The 20,061-nt window shown below is 47.0% G+C and overlaps 1 protein-coding gene across 1 annotated transcript in view; it reads right to left on the bottom strand.

Moving 5' to 3' along the window:
- Positions 1-17,124, bottom strand: part of LMCD1 (LIM and cysteine rich domains 1) — a 48,457-nt gene extending 31,333 nt beyond the window's left edge. The window contains exon 1 of the mRNA XM_084901996.1: positions 16,761-17,124. Within this exon, the coding sequence (XP_084758122.1) occupies positions 16,761-16,802 (42 nt within the window). The 5' untranslated portion in view covers positions 16,803-17,124. The remainder of the gene's footprint in view (positions 1-16,760) is intronic.
- Positions 17,125-20,061: the final 2,937 nt, after the last annotated feature.

Here is a 20,061-nt window from a genome sequence, read left to right as displayed (position 1 = left end):
CACCTTTGAAACTCATTTAACACAATTAAAATGTAAAACCAGAACTACAGAAGCCAAGTTTCTTTCCAGAAAATTATCCCTTGAGTAACTTTAGAATTATTCATTTAACCATATGCCCTAGGAATAATGCCAAATTCCTGTATACCTCTGAGCCTGCCCACATTCAGTTCCCTCTGCTTGGACCATTTCCCACTCCCTTCACCTAACAAACTCCTAATCTTTCCTCAGACACCCCTAACATATGGTCTTAGAAAACGCTGTGTCTTGTACTTCTTACTTGTACCCATCACAATTCTAATTAGTTTGCTGTGGATATAACTCCTTAATTTCATTCTTTTCTGCTAGACTGTAAGTCTATGGGGGCAGGGTCCCTGCATGTCTAGCTCATTGCTCTGTCACCAGTGCCTAAGATAATGTCTTGCACATAGTAGGTCCTTAATAAACATCTGCTTGAATAGCTTATTTTCTAACACTTTCATTTTTCCCTTTCATCAATGCTCCTTGGTGCATTAAAAGCTAACACATCTGAGGCTGATGCCTGCAGAGGGTGTGGAAGAAAAAAGCACCACCCTGGTTTCTAGGATTATAGGCTAACCCTTCTCTTCCCCCCTCAATGGCTCCCTTTCCCTTCCAAGGTTCTAGCACTGGCTCTTGTCTTCTCTTCATTTTCAATATGCTCTTCTCTCATGTATGAATCTACTCAAATGGCTTAAACTATTCCCTCCAGCTCTCAGCTTTATCTCCAGAGGGTTTTCAGCTCCTAAAATGTCTTCATGTACACCGAGTGGCCAGATTATTAGATCTCTGAACACATAATAGTCTGGCCACTCAGTATGTGTGTATACACACACACACACACACACACACACACACACACACACACATATATATTAGAGGCCCAGTGCATGAATTCGTGCATGGGTGGGATCCAGCCAGCCTGCCCAGGGGTAGGGTACATGACCGTGGCTGGCCTGCCTGCCGGTTGAACTCCTGGTTAAGGGGACAATTTGCATATTAGCTTTTTATTATATAAGATATACACTGAGTGGCCAGATTATTGTGCATTCAGAGATCATAATAATCTGGCCACTCAGTGTATAGACCAATGGAACTGCCAACTCATCTTCTTTGCCCCTCAAACCCACTGGTTCTCCCACGTTTATGGTATCCCTGCCCGTGTGGTCACCTGGACCTGCGGTCTGAATGCCAGTCAGCTGCTCAAGGCAAGTAGCTTGGAAAGAAAGCTCCCCTGTTTGGGCAGAACTGGGCTTTTCCTCATCGAGGGGCCCATTTCTTCTTTGTGTCTTCCCTTCCACGATGTACCCCAGAAGGTAGATGTTCCCCTATGGGAGTGCCAGTTTCTGAACTTTCTGGAGAAAGTGGTGCCTCACTAGAGAAAATCAGACTTCTTTAGAGAAACTCAGAATGTGGCAACCGCAGGCTTTCCATGAAACAGAATCTATACAAGCACCAGGAAATTGTGAGAGCTGGGCCAATCCATGAGAGCCATTAAGTTCTGCAGACTTTCCGTGGCATTTCTGGGCTTGGCGCATTGCTCTGGAATATCCCTTGATCCACGCCCGCCCTTCAAATGATTTGCTGGCGGAGGGTGAGGGAGAATTGTGGGCGTTGGAGCTGAGGCGCTGAGCCCTGGCTACTTTTTTCACTGCCTGGGAGACCCTGACGAGCAGTTTCTGCATCTGAGACTCTATGTTCTCATCTCTAAAATGGATCACAATCCCAAGGGCTTCATGGGGTTGTTCTGAGAATCAACTGTGATGATATACATGAGATGCTCTGAAAACTGTAAAGTGCTGTAGAGAGTAGAGAGTATCAACAGGAGATATTTAAGGGACTCAAGTTCCTCCTTCGTTAGTTTTGTCCTCAATATACTGTCTGTATGTATCTTAACTTATATTTGTTCTTTAAACAAATCGTTTCTTAAGAACTTATTTCTTGAAATCTTTATCCCTAAAATGTATAAAAATGGAAGGTAACCATAAAAATACAGTAAATATGAAGTAGCGTTATTAAATTCTTGCTAATACTATTGCTTTCAAAATGCTCTGAGCCTGAGGCCCACTCTTCATCTGTTGAACGTGGAGTTGGGTAAGTGTCCGAGGCTTTAGAGACACTTTTAGCCCTGACATAAGCTGAAGGAGGAGGAACTGGAGAGGGAGGAAGATGCTCATTGGGTTCAATTGGTGGATGCATATCTTTGTACCAACTGAATTCATCGTATGACCAGCATGCTCACGGCCCATCCTTCTGGAACCCTGCTGTGTGAACATGCTGGATGGAGATGGGAAAGGTACAGAGGGAAGAGTGTGCAGATGTGGGTTGGATTCCCTACATTTAATGCACATCCATCACACCAGTTATATCTTTATGGCAATTGACTTAGTCCCTAAATCTTACTTCTGAATCTTTGTTTACTCATCTGTAAAATGGGGTTGGTGGAAACATTAGAAAGGAAATATGTAGATCTATGTAGAACAATGCGTGCACGTGGCCCATGTTTTTCATAAGTGCAGCTAATAGGCCTAATGCAAGAGCAAGCCTTCTATTTTTGCCCCTCATATCAAGGGCGGAAGGTGGTTGATGTTTCTGGTGCTTTGGTTCTGACGAGTATGGAATAATTAGCAAAACTAAGGAGAAAAATGTGGGGCTATTTCTCTACTAGCAAAGTAAAGAGTAGAAGTGAAGTGATTAATGGAACCATTAATGATTTTTAAAACATGGGAAAAACGTCAACCAAGAAAGCAATTTCCCCCCAGCAAAACTCACCCCGGGCCATCACCCACTCTTTCCAAAGAGCATTTGCAGTCAGCTCGGTGTCAAGGGCTTGGCTTCAATTACAAAGCCCAGAGGTGTTGATATTAAGCATTTTTAAAAAGAGAGTGCCAATTCTCAGTCTTCAGGATAAGAAGAAATATGATGGGCCCAGCGCCTTCTCAGAATTTCTTACACTTCAAAGAGCATGTACTTGGCAAAGATTCCACCACTTTCCTGAGTTTGGTCAACGGAGCTGAGTAAAGGCAAAACTCTTAAAATCCGCACAGATGGAACTTTTCCACTGGCCCTATTTGGGTATAAATATTCATCAAGGACTAGAAACTTAGAGGAGATATGGGTCTGAGCAATGAGTGGTTTGGACCCGGTTTCAGCCAGTGTTCAGTCGCTTCCCTGGCTCTTGCCTCTCAGGAGGGCTGACTCTCCTGAGACGGGGCTGCTGTTGTCTCGAGATCCAAGCCAACCACCTCCCAGACCAGGCAAACCACTGGAGTTTGTTCTCGTGAGACTCCCAGCCAGAAACAGGGGGCCTCGGGTTCAGATGAAGGAAGGTTCAAGTGAGTTGTCTGAAGGAAGGAAACACGTCAAAGGCTTGGCTCATCCTCCATCCTAAAGCCAATCCTTTTGTAGACAAACTGGAAGGAGGATCATAAACTTGGAACCAGACATTAGAAGTTCAGGGTCTGGTTTGGCATCGTGCCTTCCCCAGCCCTCTCAGGTTCATTTCCTTTTCACTTCAAGATCCTTCCGAAACCTAAACAACAGCACCAAGCAAAGTCCTTCCCTCTCCCCTCTCCTCTCACCCCACTCCTGATCTTGGTCCACGAGTCAGGTTTTAGATTAAGCGCCATGTGTGGGGCAACTGGAAGCGGCCAATGGTCTCACCTACTCTACCCCACATCTGTCTCGTATCCTCCGGCCTCACGTTCTCTCTCCCCCATTCTGTCCCTGCAGGATGCCTTCCCTCTGTCAGGGTGGAGAACCGAGCTGCTCTTACTTCCTTTGATACCTTTCCTTCTCTCTCCTGTATCCTTCATTCTATTTCCCTTTCTATCCAGTGCCATTGCTGAGCCCTTACTGTATGCCAGGCGTTCCAGGGGTACACCAAGGGGAATAGGTATGGTCCCGGAGTCAAGGACTTATAGATGGAGAATTTAGGCAGCAACAGGATATTAAGGTATAGGAGTTAAGCAGGCAAGACTGACGTACATGTTTCAGGGCCATTCAGACCATCTATTCAGTAAGGGAGTAAATCCACAACGGGAGTTCGGGGGACTGACGGCTTCATGGAAGAGGGGACGGGGGGATGGGCAGGGTTTAGTCCCATAGAGAAGAAGGCCTTTCAGCATGCATGTGAGGAAGAAAACATACAGTCAGGGAACAAGTGGCCAATCAGTGTGGGGGAGGCCAAATGTTGTAGCGAGAGGTGAAGCTGAAAAGGGACCCACCACACAGAAACTTCAGTTCCAAACGAAGGTCAGTGGAAACATTGGAAGAATCCCTAGGAGCAGGTCCCTGAGACAAAGCTGTCCATTCACATGCTTGCTCCATGGGCTGCAGCAAGAGCCCAGCCCTCAGCGCCTTATCCCCACACCCTTCTGCGGTTCAGATACATAACTTATTTTTATTTTTAAATTACATTGTCTTGCCCTGGCCAGGTGGCTCAGTTGGTTGGAGCATTCATGCCATAAATCAAAAAGGTTGTGCGTTCAATCATTGCGGCGTGTATGGAGGGAAACCAATCGATATTTCTCTCTCACATTAATATTTCCCTCTCTCTTTCCCACCCTTTCCTAAAAATAAATTAAAAAACATATCTTCATATGAGGATTTAAAAACTGGGTTGACTTTTAAAAATTATTGATTTATAGGAGTTATTTGCACATTCTGGATACAATCCTTGGTCAGATATATATGTACTGTGAACATTTTCTCTCTGTGGATTATCTTTCACTTTCTTAGAGGTATTTTCAAATAACAGTTAATTTTAATGCCCTTCTTACATATTTATTTATTGAGCACTCCCTTCAGATGAAAAAGTCACAAGGATATGAAACTTAAGATTGTTCTCTTACTGTTCTAGCCTTCCATATAGTAAGTAATAAGCTATGGCAACTTTGCAAATAATTTAGAGAACTTTTAAAAGATATTTTCTTTATTTACCAAGGTTTTCATCTTTTCCTCCATAGCCTTCTCTGATTTCATATCACTCTTTCCTCCTTTTTATGAATTAGGCACCTTGCATGTGGAACGGGGCTAATTTTTTATGAGTATTTACGACTTGGGTTTGGAGTGCTTCTCTTGGTGCTTTAAAATTCCCTATTCCCTTGTCGTGGCACATTTTTTCACTGTAAAGACTCTCCTAAGAAACAGGATAGTTGGTGGTGTGGGATTGGCCTTGCCCTCTGGGTGAAGAAGGAAGGAGAGGGAAGACCCTGCCCAGATGGGGGAGGCACACAGGAGTGATGCTGAACAGAAACTGCCCATTCAGCTTGAACTATGGAAACAGAGAACTAACGGTGAGAAATTGGAGGAAGGGAGATGGAGGGAGAGAAGAAGGTAGAGGAGGGGGGGGGGGAGAGAGAAAAAGATATATATATATATATATATATATATATATATATATATATCCTCAAATAAAAAAAAAAAAAGAGCTACCTAATAATTAGAGGGATTAAGGAAAAACAGATCTCTTTAGGAGGAATAAATGCTCACCAGTGGTATTCTTACAGCATTTAGCTTCCCAGTTCATCTCACGTTTAAGGTATTGGATGGATACTTGGATAAAAATAGAGTTTTTCAGTCTTTCTGGACTTGAAGTACTATGACACCCAAAATTCTAACCCTTGCTCTTCTACTAACAAGCTCTCTGACCTAACCTGCCAGATCTGTTTCCTTATCTGTTAAACAAGGAAGTTGACCTCAGGAATCGCCAAAGCCCATCCACCTGTTGAAAATTAATAATTCTAATTGCTGAAAAATACAGAATAAGAATTCTTCCACTAGGAATGATTATTTCCCTGTGATGGCCCCAGTCTGGGCTGGGTCCCAGGAAAGGCACAGAGTGGGTAACAGGAGATGCTCTAATTAGTGTGAATCTTCTTACAGCGCATTCTCCCCGCAGGCTGCTTGGACTGTTGACTGCATAATGCAGACATGGGGAGACACAGCTTTCCCATCAAAACCTGCCTCTTCTTCAGCTCCTTGCAGACACAGAGAGGATCCCCATAATGTCCTTTTCTAGTGAATTAGCAGGGAATCATCCGGGATCTCTCTTTCTCTGTTTAATATACCACATGCAACTGACAGAAATCAAGAATAATCTTCCCCCCACCGCCACCCCCAGTGGCATTTTAACCTCCAAACCATGTGTGGTTCATTCTGATGCATCATTTGCTCTACAACAGGACAAGCAGGAACCCAGTCACAGACCCGCCGGAAATCGGAAATCGGAGCAGTGCAAAGGGGATTCTGGGTCTTGTCTATCACGTTCCCCTATTTCAAAGGATGATTTTCTTCCTCTCAGTTCACTAAAGAACCCTACTTGGGATTTCTGTTCCTCTGAAAATCATTTAAATGGCCTCAGAGTTTATAGGTGAAGACACTTGGAAGTGTTTTCATGTTTTTACACATGCAGTGTGCTGAATCTCCTATGGGTGTGTGTGTGTGTGTGTGTGTGTGTGTGTGTGTGTTGTTCCTTGCTCTATCTATCTATCTATCTATCTATCTATCTATCTATCTATCTATCTATCTTCTATCCTCAGTTATCTTCTGATATAATATGAATCTACATCTTCCTGCAAGAAATTCAGGGGCTGCGCTTGCTGGCACTCCACTGCTGGGCCTAGCGGAGCAGCCAGCCGCTGCCATAAGGGGTGTCCTGCAGGCCAGCTTGGCAGGCCCTGCCATCCTGCCACCCCCCAGGCTTTTGGTTGAGAGGCAAGAGGAGCAAGTTCTCAGATGGAAAAACCATGGATGAGCATCACGGATGGATACAAGGGAATGCGTTTCTCCACAGGGTAAGATGGATGGCATCCCTCAAATTAGAAGTCAAATAGATGGAAAACATTGGTGTCAGACTTGGAAGGCATGAAACTGGACTGTGACCCGATCCTAATAGCTCATCCATCCTTGTCTTTCAACACTTGGCTCACAGGTCGCCTTCTGGGTAAGCTTTCCCTGGCAGCACCAGGTAAAGTGAGTCCCCCCTCTTCTGATCTCAGAGCCCCATGCTTATATCTCTGATCAAGGGCTTTAGATGTCGGTATAATCTTGGATGGCTGAACTGGCTGTTCCTTTCCTTTTACTTCTCCACTTCCCAGCTCAGTCCCTGGCATATAACAGCTTATGTGTTTGCAGAAAGTAAATTTTTAAAGTTTGTAAAATCAGAGGAGGGTAGTAAATTGCATCAGAATGTTTTGACTCTGGCCAGGTAGCTCAGTTGGTTATGGCATTGTCCCAATACTCCAAGGTTTGATCTGCAGTCAGGGCACATACTCATACAAGAATCAAGTAAGGAATGCATAAATAAGTGGAACAATAAATTAATGTCTTCTCTCTCTCTTTTCCTACCCCTCCCTCTCTTCCCCTCTCTCTCTAAAATCAATAAATAAAAAACATCAAAACAATGTTTTTATTCTTTACTGCTTCACTCATTAGTTCTTTTAATAGTGCTAACTCATGTTTAACACACATTCATTATTTGTTAAGTTTTGTGTTAAGGACTAAACAGATTAATTGGTGTGAGGAAAACTTTTAGGCCTGATGAAGAAACTGAGGCTCAGAACTAATGTGAGTTGTCCAAGGTAACAGGAAACATGTGGCAGAGCTGGGATTGAAGCCCAGTTTTTCTACTCCAAGTACTTCTGATCTCAATCCACTATAGTTGTGCATGTGTGTGTTTATATATGTGTATGTAAAGCTTTATTTCAATGGAGGTCCTAATATAGTTGGGTTCTTTTGACTGACATGAAAGCATTCCTTCCCAGAACAATGTGTTAAATGCATATAATATAACATGTAGGATGATAAAATTTATAAGAACAAATTTAGTAACATGTATACCTTTACCAAATTAATTAGCAGCTGATGTAATTACTACTATTTCAGAATGGGACCAGTAGAAGTGGTATTTGGGCATCTCTCACTGCTGGAATAGGTTACGGAAATACTAGATTTCCATTGGTGTCAAGGACACAGGGCCTGCATCTAGCTATTTTTTTCTAATGTAAATGTTATGTACAATGGCTTTATTTGATTTAAAAAAAAGAAGGTGCCAGGGCTTTGTCTTCATTCATAATTGAAAAAAAATGCTAAATTTCAGTTTGATGTTGGGGATATAAAGATGCAATATTCTTCATTCTGGGTACCCTCAATTCTATCCACAGATTCCTTCTTTTTTAAATGTTCTTATTGATTTCAGAGAGGAAAGGAGAGGGAGAGAGAAATAGAAACATCAATGATGAGAGAGAATCAATGCTTGGCTGCCTCCCGCATGCTCCCCACTGGGGATAGAGCTCGCAACCTGGGCATGCGCCCTCAACTGGAATCGAACCTGGGACCCCTCAGTTTGCAGACCAACGCTCTATCCATTGAACCAAACTAGCCAGGGTCCACAGATTCCTTTTTTAACCTCACCTTTACCCATTAACAAGATTTTAAAAATCTCTCCTCCTGACTTCATCCAAAAATAAGAAGCCCCAAGTGCTGACCCCTCCCCATATAAGGGCCAGACCATCTTAACAAGGACACTGAAGACCCCAGGGCCAGGGCTGGGGTGGAGGGTACAGGTGGTGACAGGCAGGTGGGTGGCTCTGCTCTAGGAAGAGGACAGGGCTGGGTTCCCTTTTCCCTCCACCCCTTCCAGCCGGCAGATGAACCAGGTCAGTCACCTCAGGGCTCAGCCTCGGCCTCAGACCTGGAAATGCCACTTAGTCATGCAGCCCAAATAGAAGCTGTCTCCTTAAGGCAGGTTTATTACAGGGTATTAGTCACCCAAGACTTTTCCTATGCTCCTGCCCTTTGATGCCCCTGACATCAACACCACGAAGGACAGAGCCTCTGAAGACATAGCCCGAGCACAGACAGCTTGTCTATCTCCACAGATCAGGAAGGAGGTGGAAGTGGCCACTGGCTACCAGTGGTACCTAAGAGCTGCCAGTGGTGGTCAGTCCCCCCTGCCTCAGACTTCTCTCCACTCAATGCTCTGTTTCAGGTCAATAACTGGGAGAATGATCATGCTCATTCCACTGTTATAGTGTTGAGATGAGCAAGGTTGGGATGTGGCTCAGATGTGTGCTGTGCTGGGAAGTCTGAGGATGGTGGGTATTAAAGGAAAAGAAAAAAGGCGTGTGTGTGTGTGTGTGTGGTAGTGGTGGTGGTGGTGGAGGTTGAGGGACACAAAGAATCATAGAATAGCCCTAACCAGTTTGGCTCGGTGAATGGAGTGTCAGCCTGCAGCCTCAAGGGTCCCAGATTCAATTCTGGTCAAGAGCATGTACCTTGGTTGTGGGCACATCCCCAGTGGGGGGTGTGCAGGAGGCAGCTTATCAATGTTTCTCTCTCATCGATGTTTCTAGCTCTTTATCCTTCTCCCGTCCTCTCTAAAAAAATCAATAAAACATTTTTTTTTTAAAAGAATCCTAGATCAACTGCATTGTTTGGCCTTTCTCCCATCTTTGAGAAATGAATTTCATCAGACTCAAGTCTGCATGGCCGAGAACAAAGCTTTCTTAGTCATTGCCTTGTATTCAGCTCTCAGCACAGCACTTGACACATAATAAGCACTGAATAAATATTTTCTAAGTGAAGAAATGAGTGGCTGTTACCCTGACTTATACGTAAGCCATCCAAGGCTTGGTGAGGGTATGCAGTGCCTGTGTGAGATCACCAGTCCGAGGCCAATCACTGGCTGCCTCTCTGGGGACGGCTGCTGTTTTGGAAGTGTAGCAACCAGGCCCGCAGGGCAAATTGTTGTCATTGTCATGGTTTTGCATATGATGAGGCCTGAGTATATTTATGGCGAGGTCTAAGTTTAGCTACAAAGAGAAGGCCCTGCAATCTGATATCTCAGAAGCCACGTGTGACGTAGGCAAGCTGGACTTGCTCTTCCACGTTCCAGCACTTAACGACCCCTGGGATTTCTGCGTGTTGCTCACAATGGGGACGCCGACAACAGCAGGAGGGGTAGAGTTTGAGCACTTACTGCGCGTCTAGGCACTGTACCTGCTTTATCTCATTAACTGTTGTTTAAAGGTAGAACTGCTACTAACTCTTCTTTCTCCAGTGAGGAACCAGAGGTCCAGAAAAGAAAAGCGACTTGGCAAAGGTTGCAGACCTGGCAAATGGCAGAACATGTATCACATCTAGATGCCATGCTTGCAAAGGTCGTGTGATGGACCAAGCCTCTAAACCTTGTGGCCAAAGCTAAGTTCACCACCAAAATGTTCGCTTGACCTTCTGAGGATGTCGAGTTGAAATCACAGTATTCTGAGCATGGAAGTGAAGGGACATAGAAGATACCCCTTTCTCCTTTATTCATCAGAGATGCTGTGAGTCAGTGCACCTCCCAGTTATGTCACATGCAAATTCTGGATACACCATGCCTCTCCCCCATGTCCCATCTGCAACATTCAGGGACTGACCAAGCAGATCATTAGATTTGGCTCAGCTCTTTCATATAGCGACTCATTTGCATTTTCCCCAAGGACTGATTCCACAGAGAAGCCCGTATTTTAAAACAGGAGGAAGGAAGGAAAAACAATCCATAAAGAAATCACGTGGATTTGAAACAGCAACCGTGGGCTGGACCCCGGTGTTGCTTTGTCCTTCAAGAGCGAGCTGCCAAATGGAGCCTCTGGTTCCTGCCCCCTCAGCAATCATATTTCCTTTTAAAGCATGTCCCGGTGGGGGCCTGCACCATGTTTTGCTTGGTCCTGGTTCATGTGCTAGGGGTAGAACATGAGTCAGCCTGGCCAGGCATGGATACACAAGCTTATCCCTAGACTGGAGTTTCCTGGAAGCTCTGGGCCTGGGATCTCTGGGAGATTTTTTTCTTCTTTTTGTCAAGTGTTACCGCTTCTTTAGTGATTCCAGGATTACATTATATGATGCCTTAGATTGTCTCCCTGCCAGCCTACAACTCCTCCCTAGAGAATTCCACAAGGCTTCTAGAAAACTAGGAAACAGGAGAAATCTAGAATTTTCCTTGCTCTACACCTGGGAAATGGCTTTGACTTGGTGCGGGTGGTAGTATACACCTGGTGGTGACCTGGCGGTGTCAGAGAGGTACAGATGCCTAGTGACATTTGGTAAATTCGAGGTGGTTCCTGAATCCGACTATCACTGTGTAGGAAGGCCTTCATCTCCTTGAAGCTCATGGCAATGATCATAATCCCTCTCTACAGACCTCTGCTTCTGATGAAAGCCTTCTCATTTCTTCTGGGAGTGGAAAGAGCTTAAGTTTCAGAATCAGAGAAGAATGGATTTGTGTTCTGAACCTGCCATCTTCTGATATTAGGCAAATGATTTAAACCTTAGTCTTAATTTACTCACATTTAGAAAGGTCATTGTTCCTTTCACATGGAGGTCCTGAAGGCTAAGTGGAATGAGATGTGAAAAAATGTCAACTGCCCTGTGTGCATTCAAGAAATGGCTTTCCTTCCTCCCTTTTGCCTTCCCTCAAATTTGTCTGCCCTAACAGAGAACAGACGGATCAGTCTCCCCGCAGAGTCCTGAAGGGACAAGAGCCAAATCAATGGTAAAAGTAAGACTACAAATATAAAGTGTTTGCTTCTCATATGAAAGAGCAGACAATGAGCCAAAGAGTTGATCTGGGAGTTTTACAACGCTTTGCAGTTGCATTATTGTCTCTGTTTTTGTGAAAACAGTTGAATTTCCACATCAGATATCTGGGCTTAGATACCCAATGTAAGTTTCAGGCACTAAAAGAGTCTTACATGGGCATATATGAGCCCCAACTTCTTGTTTAACTCTTTCTATAGAAGCTTTATAGAAAGCATGTCTTGAGCTTCTGTAGATCTGTGCCATTGGTATACGAGAAGCTCTGAGTGGGTTTGGGATGCCCCACGGTTCCACGTGAAGGGAAGGAAATGGCATGAACTTGAGGGGCTCCTGTAGAAGTGCCTGGTGGCCCTGCATCTGGTGAGATCATGGCAGCTGCCAGCCAAATAAAGGCAGGAGATTGGGGGGTGGGGGACTTTGGGGGACACATTTCCAGACAAAGGCACTTAAAAAGCAACTATCTCTTCTTCTGGGTGTCCTGAAAAGCTGCCCCACAATTCTGCTTTCAGGGAAACAGTTTTAGGCATACTTTTCTGTAATCATTTGTTATTTGGGAGACAGCCTGATAGACAGGAAAGGTCAACGTACTAGAAGGTTCTCATCCAAGGTCTGCCGCTTCATGGAAAAGTGGCCTGCCCACCGCCACCCAGTGCATCCATGCCTATAGTTATTATACCGACTCATCCCCTTGCCCCAAAACTTTCCTTATAATAAATATTTAAACCATGTTGGATGAATACTTGAGATATGAGAACTCCCAAGGTCAGTTCTTAACATGACAGATTTTAGATTTTCACTTTATTTCACACACACTATTTTGAGGAAGCAACTTGGAAAGAAAGAATGAGTCCCTTTTTAAAGTCAAATCAAATGCCTCTTCTGAGGCTGACTCTAGTTCTCACCTGTTCCTCACCTTATCCTCAGCGCAAGTGGCAGAGTAGGGGTGAAAAAGAAAGACACACGAGCCTGTCCCTCCTTCCTGGTCCCCAGCCTTTGCTGAATCCAACCTATTCTTTTTCTCCCTTGTCACCTTTCGTCGGTTAATATGGAGAGATTTATTTATTTATTTATTTTTAAAATATATTTTATTGATTTTTTTTTTTTTTTACAGAGAGGAAGGGAGAGGGACAGAGAGCCAAAAACATCGATGAGAGAGAAACATCATCAGCTGCCTCCTGCACACCCCCTACTGGGGATGTGCCCACAACCAAGGTACATGTCCTTGACCGGAATCGAACCTGGGACCTTTCAGTCCGCAGGCTGACGCTCTATCCACTGAGCCAAACCAGTTTCGGCAGAGAGATTTAAACTATAGGACCTTCCGAGGGGAACAGAAAAGTCACCTTTCCATTGTCCTACCTGTAGAAGGCCTTGGAGCTGAGATGCTGTGTGACTAAGCCTTTTCCTGCCTCCCTTCACCATAGGTGGCAGATGCATAGGAGAAAGCCAATCATCAGCCCCCAACCCTACATATTCAGACACATCTGCACAATATGACAAACACCTGCAATTGACAAAGTAAAAGGTTCAGCAGCTGTTTTGGAGCATTATTTAAGAAGGTCTTTTAGGTAATTTATCTTGTTTTCCTTTTCTTTCTTTCTTCCTTTTTTTTTTTTTTTTAAACTAAGGCTCTCTTTGGGGCCAAGTTGCTCATACACCTATGGGCATGTCTCCAATGCTATGGCTATTAAGGTCTTTAAGTGACAGCTTAATATATTTTTAAGATGGAGGGAGCCAAGGACAATTCTCGAGGAGCCGTGTTTACCTTGGATCTGCTCACCCAGGCGACGTGCCAGCAGTTTTGCACGTCGCAGGAACTGGAGGTGAAAGCAGGAAGGGCTGAGTACAGAGGGGAGGAGAAAGCTGAAGGAGAGGAAAGCCAAGAGGGATAGGATGTGGACAGGGTGGAGGGAGACGCCCAGCTGGCATGCGCTCAGAAGAACCATCGCTGAATGCTCCCCTGACATTGGGCTGAGGAGTGAAAAATAGGACCTTTTGGAGCCAGTCCATTGGCACACCCTCAGTCAACAGGGAGCATGCTCTTAGATCTCTTTGTCCCAGTCCTTTCGGAATTCCTGCAAGTTCCTTGGCAGCCGAGGGGCCTGTATACTTGCAAAGCCCAGTGGGCTTCAGCACGGGGTTCTCAGCGACCTCAGATAAGGAGCAAGATCCCTCTGGACCTCAGAGTGTCCTTATCTAAAAAGTGAAAAGAGTTCTATGTTGCATGTATCTGCTGGACTCGAATGAAGGTCAGATCATTGGTCCTTGTCCTACCTCATTGAGGCAGAGCAATGGGCTTTGGTTCAGCCGAATGAAAATAGTTGCTCTGGATACATAAAAAAATGTGTCCTTCATTCACCCAAAGACTCCATTCAGCATTCACACATCCATGGAAATATACCACCACCAGTGACAATAATAATGACTAACTCTATTTAACAGCTCATGTGCTAAGCCCCTTTATATACATCATCTCATTTAATAACCACAATCCTCTTGGGAAGTAGATGCTGCTACTGTCTCCCCAATTTTCAGCTGAGGGCACAGACCCAGAAGCTCATTAGCTTGCCTAAGAGCACACAGCTAGTTAAGTGGCAGAGCAGGGATTTGAACCCGTCTCGTTATAAGAATACCAGTACCCCAAATTCTTAAATACACTTAATCAACAACAGAAGAACAAATCCACAGTAAGGGTTGATTCCACCAAGAGAAATGGCATGTGGCCTTTAGGACCCTTCGTTACCAAGCAGTGCTGGCTATTTCGTCATTCTCAGGGAATGCTGTGTTACAAGACCTCTCTTCCCCCAGCAGGAAAACAACTCAAGAGCATCCATCCAGTGGGAACGCTGGCCTTCGCAAGAGGAGAGGAGGTGGGGAGCTGTTTCTAAGCTCTGTCACTAACTGTTTGGGACCCAAGGCGGGTCCCTCCGTCTGTCTAGGGTTGGTCAGATCACCTCTAAGACTGTCCCAGTTGTTGTGTGTTTTATGTTCTCTCTTGAAGACCTTTTTATGACTTTCCAGCTTCTGGGGTGGGACGGGGGTTTTGGGGGGGTGTAGGGCAGTAGAGACAGCTTATATGCCATTTAAGATAATTTCTCATTTTGTAAATAGATCCCTTGAAGCTCCAAGAGTCTATGAAATCATTCTGAAATGCCTCCATGTGATTATGCACTCCAATGCCAAATGTTATAACACGCCCTGCTTGTTGCAGTTTTAAAAAGTAAATAGGCAGTGGAAGCTTTTCAGCACACCCTGGATATGACACGGTATTCGCTCAGCAAGGAGAGCTTCTCCCCCCCCCCTTCCCTTGACTCTTTGAGTTGAAGACGTTGGTTAAGCTACCAAGTGGCGATCTTCCTACCCATTGTCACAGGCCCAAGAGGTAAAACATAGCGGCCCTTTCATCTTTACCCACCACATTCTTTCTCTAAGCCTGTAATCGGATCTCAATGAAAAATAAACCCTTTGCAGGCTGAGGACATTGACGCCAGAGGGGACAAGAAGGAGACCACGTCCCACCTCTAATCTACATAATCACACTCTGCGATGCAAAGAAAAGGAAGAGCAAGGCAGGGGATGCAGTCCAGAATATTGTAAGAACTGGTACAGTGACAGATGGCTACTAGACTTACGGCGGGGATCATATCATGGGGTGCACACAGGGTGGGGCAAAAGGAGGTTTACAGTTGTTCGTATGGAAAATAACACAATAACTAATAATACAAGAATAAACGGTTTCCCAGACCCACAACTGTAAAGTGAGTCTCGAAAGTGCGGCGAGAATTCCATGGGAGGAGAGAAGGTTTGGTTCTGCAAATAGTCCGGCAAAGGCACGAGGGCACGGTGCCTTCCAGAGAAAGGCCCGGATGAGGGCCCGCTGGACTCCGTGGGAGTCGCCCCAGGACCGCCGGGCGGTGGCACAGCTGTGAATCCGATGTGTGAATGCTGCGCCTCTACGTGGCTGGGCTTGCGTTTTTATTTTGATTCTGACATAATTTCCTTTTTTTTTTTTTTTCCTTCTCACTCTACCCCGCAGGTAATGGCAGCAGATGTCTAAGGAGGACTTTGCCCTGCAAAACCAAGTCGCCTGAAATCCGAGTTTTAAAAAATGACAGATTTGAAACTTCTTGGAGCTCCTCTCTGTTTAGTACAGAAGACACTGCCCCATTCATGCATCCCTCAGGAAAGCCAGTTAGGTCTTTTTAAAGAGGGGGTGGTGGAGGGAGAGACAGCCGTAGGAGATGAACCTGGTATGTACCAGCACTGTTACTGTGGTGGGGAGTGGGGTAGGGACCATCCCCTGGGCATTGGAAGCGGGAAGAGGGGCTCTGGAAAGTGCCCGTCCATACGGTGCAGCTAAGAAGAGGCAGGGCCAGGGTTCCAATGTGGTCTTTCCTTATTCCCTGCTGCCTGCTGGGACCAGCCCTGTTTGACCCCGGGCCTCCGTTCCTCCCTTGGCCAAGGATGCCTGCTCCCTTCCAGCTCCTGTCCTGGAAGCCTGAGCCCTCTCCCCACTGCATGCAGGTAAGTAACTGGTGGGTGCTGGAGCTGCGGGCCCAGCTTCTGGCCCCTCCTGCGGTAATTCACCCATGACCTCCTGGGCTCTGGGCCAGCCCTTCTTGAAAAGGAAACGTGCAGACCTTGGGGACAAATCAGTTCCCGTGTGCTGGAGCCGCTGCCACTGCCAACATCACCCACTGAAAAACCGTGCGTGGAAAACACAGAGAGAGCACCAGGGTGGCAGCGAAAGGGGGAATTCCTTGTGAGTAAACAGTCCAAGCCAGTCCCCTCGCCCCCCAACCTTTACCCCAATCGCTAGAGGGGAAAGGAAAGGGGAAGGTAGGGTTCCTCCTCCCCTTACAGACCATGGGATTACCATGTAAAAAAAGGTTCTCACCTTCTTTATATTTTAGCATCACCAAAGAACTAAGATTCCTTGCAAACACTTTACGCCAGGGCTTTTGGTTGTTGCTGACTGTTTGTTTTTATTCCTGAAGGGGTACCTATTATTAGTTTAAACAAGTATTCCCAGCTATTTCGTTTCCTGTGAAGTCTTGGGATTTAATGGGTTTCCTTCTTGCTTCCAGCTAAATCTCCAGGAACGCCTGGGAGAGGGAAATGGGAGGAAAAAGTGTCTGGGTAAGCACAGACACGTCGCAGCTCACCTTGTGGACTCCCGGGTTGAGGTCCTTGGCCACCTTCGCCATCCTCTCCGGGCTGGGGAAGCAGCAGCGCCTGGCTTCTCAGGCGGAGGCGCGAGGGCGCTCAGCCGGCACTGCGCTGGCTGAATGGCCAAGTTCGCGGGCCCAGGCGGAGCTCTGCGCGCAGCGGGGCGCGGCGGGCCCTTTAATTGGAGAGCGGGACTCCCTCTAAAACCTCGCCAGCCAATCCGCGCGGGCGCTCGCACTGGGCCAGCCAATCGCAGCGCGCGGCTTCCCCCCTCCCTCTGGGCGGCCCGGGATGGGCTGGAGGCTGCAGCGGAGCTAGGGCTGCCCTGATGTCAGTGCAGCGGCCCCTGCCAGCGGGTCCGTCCCTGTAGCGGCGGCAGGAACCCGTCCCCACGCCCTTCTCCTTTAAAGGACACCGGGCAGAGGGAGGGGCGGGCCCCACCGGACGCGATTCATTCAGGTCAAAAGGGAGAGTGATCAAACAGGAAGGCGGAGATATTTTTAGTGAGTTGGGTCCAAAAATAAACGCTGAGCTATGTTCCCCTCCCACCTCTTCTGCCTGGTTGTCCTCGGAGGGGGACAGCCCAGGGGAGGGAGGGCAGGTGGCTTGCAGCGGCACTGCCTTGGCTGGCTCCCTTTCCCCAAACCTGGGCACACTCTCCAATCCCCAGAGAAGGGCGAGCCTACCAGCGAGTCGTGCGTGTTTTAACTTGATGTTTGCAAAATATGAATCTGCCTCTCCTAACTTATAAATCCTCCTGCTTCCGCAGGAAGAGAAGGCCGTCCTGATTTTATGAATGCCCAGATGTACATCTTCACTCCAATGGGCGTGTTTTCTTACTGTGTCCCGCGGTCCTCTCATTACCATGAAGAGGATCACTCCCATTTGACAGATGGAGACGTATGAGCAGAGAGGGTACCCGGTCTGAAATGGAACTCCCCAGCAAGGCTTTCACCCGGGATGGAGAGGGAGAACCCAACTGGGGAGAAGGGGCACAGGATTACAGACCATAATTCAGGACATTTGTGCTGCAGCATCCAACAACGACGCCTGTAAGACAGCGCTGGCCAGGCTCCCCTCTATGCCCTGTTGTCTGCCTGTAAGTCCACAGGCCTCTATGGAGCCGGTTCCAGGGACCTGGGCTCCCACACGCATTGTCCCTGCCGGGACAGAGGACTACACACAAGCCCCATCTCACTCCGGGGAGGAAACCGCTCTTTCTGTGGGTTCCATCCTGTCACCCGCATTGGCAGTGCTAGCAACCAGGCTCCAGTGGCTAAAATAAAACTCTGCTGTGGAGGGGTTTAAGGGTGGTGTTATTTCAAAGCACACCACGTGGGATCGATTTGGGGGTGCAGGGGGAGCTGCAGTGCAGGCCACACCCTAGGACCTTCTCCTTGGAGGCAGTTTCCTCCTTAAAGCCTTTGGGTTCTTAACACATCATCAGCTCCAGCAACCACAGCCTTGACTAGTGATCCCAAACGGTGACCCCGCGCTCCTGGAAAGGGCTTTCTTTTGGTGACTCCCTTTTTGCAAGACCCGGGGTGGCCTTTTTCTTCTTTCATGGATTTCTGTCTTGCTTGCTTCCCAGCTATAGCCCAAACCACAGCAGGTGACAGGTGTTCAGAACACGTGTTGAATGAATGGAGGCTGGAATCTGGTTTTTAATCTGAAATCAGCAGGCAAGGTGGACTAGGGAGAGAAGGTGCGATGCTACCCCTGGCCTGGCTAGCCCAAACTTCCACAGTGGGCTGCATGTTAAACCAGCGTGTACATAAAGTAACCCATCCCCAACAGAAGCCTGGCAGAGAGAGGTTTCTGCGAGAACAGGCCTTCCGGTAGCAAATGCTAGGAACAGCAGTGCTGCCTGAGCTGTCCTGCCCGAAGGCTCTCTGTCTCAGCAGCCAGGGGAAGAACAAAGGCGAGCCTTGTCCCGGGCAAGCTGGCAGACACCTCCCAGCCACAGCATTTCCCACTCCCCTCCCCGGCACCTTCTTGCCCCAGCTTGAGAAATCATTGTTCCATGGAATAATTCTAAAGGTGTTAACTTTAACACTGTTAGTTCCAAACACAACACTCCCTCCCCCTCTCCTAATTTTTACTCTTGGCCTCAGTTTCTATTAAGGAAGCAGGTATTGTGGCTGATTCTCCGAGTGTGAGAATCCTGGGCTACTGCTTGGAGTGGCCTGAACTCTCCTTTCTGGAAGAGAACGTGTGGTGGTGGCTGACAGGTGATCCTGCTGCCTGACCAGGCTCCCTCTCTTCCTCCTCCCCTCCCGGATGAGGATGCTGACTGGGACACTGGGAGCCAAATGTCTCAGGAGACCAACAGAGCTTTTGTGGACACCTGGACAGACTCCTGTTCTGGAAAATGGAGGCAATCTGGCCAGTACCCTCAGCCTCACTCCAACTCTGAGGTCCATGAGCTTCCCGGGGAGAACAAATGAGGTCCCTGCTCCAGGCTGGAACAGCAGAGAGATCTGACTTCCCCAAGGTTCGTGGCTTTGTGATGGGGCTGGGGCTTATTGGAGGCTTCGCTCATGAGAAGCTTCATTCATCCATCCAGCAGTTTGGGGGCACCTGCCTTAGCCAAACCCATTGCTGGGTACTGGGGACACCCAGGTAAATGAAAGGATCTCTCCCTTTCAATAACATCTTGGTCTTACAAATATCCCTCGGGCTCTCTGGTATATTTATAAGATGCTCTCTTTATTTGAGTGTCAAGACAACCACTCTGGGGGGAAATGGAGATTGGGGACAGTCAAGGGCTCTGGTGTCCAGGGTCACACAGACAGTAAGCGGCAGAACTGAAACCCAAACTCAGCGCTTCTACCTCCAGACCATGCCCTTTCAGTTACACCCACTGCCTCCTAAAGTGGCCATCGAGGATTGCTTATAGGGGAAAAGAGTGGGCGCCTGGTAAGATGGGGGCTTTGTCCTCATCATTAGAACTGGGTTTGTCCTAACTGGGACTTCTGACCTAAGCTCTTTTCACCATTCATTCATTTATTTCTGCATGCATTCAACAAAGGGTGACCTGAGAACTACAATGGGCTGTGGATACAAAAGACAGTGAATACGATAGGAAAGGTTCTGCCTCCCACAGCTTCTATTCCAGTGGGAGGGGACAGGCATTCAGCAGGTGAGCAGATCATTAAGTAAGGTAACCGAGTAAGGATGGCAACAAGTGCCTTGTGAAGCACAAGTGGAGGAAGAGTTTACTGGATGTGTGACTCCTTCAAAGCAGGTGGTCCAGGAAGGCCTGATGGAGGAGGTGACATGTGAGCAGAGACCTGA

Source organism: Pipistrellus hanaki (assembly GCF_964339955.1).
Source record: "Pipistrellus hanaki genome assembly, chromosome: 13".
Classification (NCBI taxonomy): Eukaryota; Metazoa; Chordata; class Mammalia; order Chiroptera; family Vespertilionidae; genus Pipistrellus; species Pipistrellus hanaki.
The sequence above is the reverse complement of the archived record's forward strand: the minus strand, read 5'-3'. Positions and strand labels throughout refer to the sequence as shown.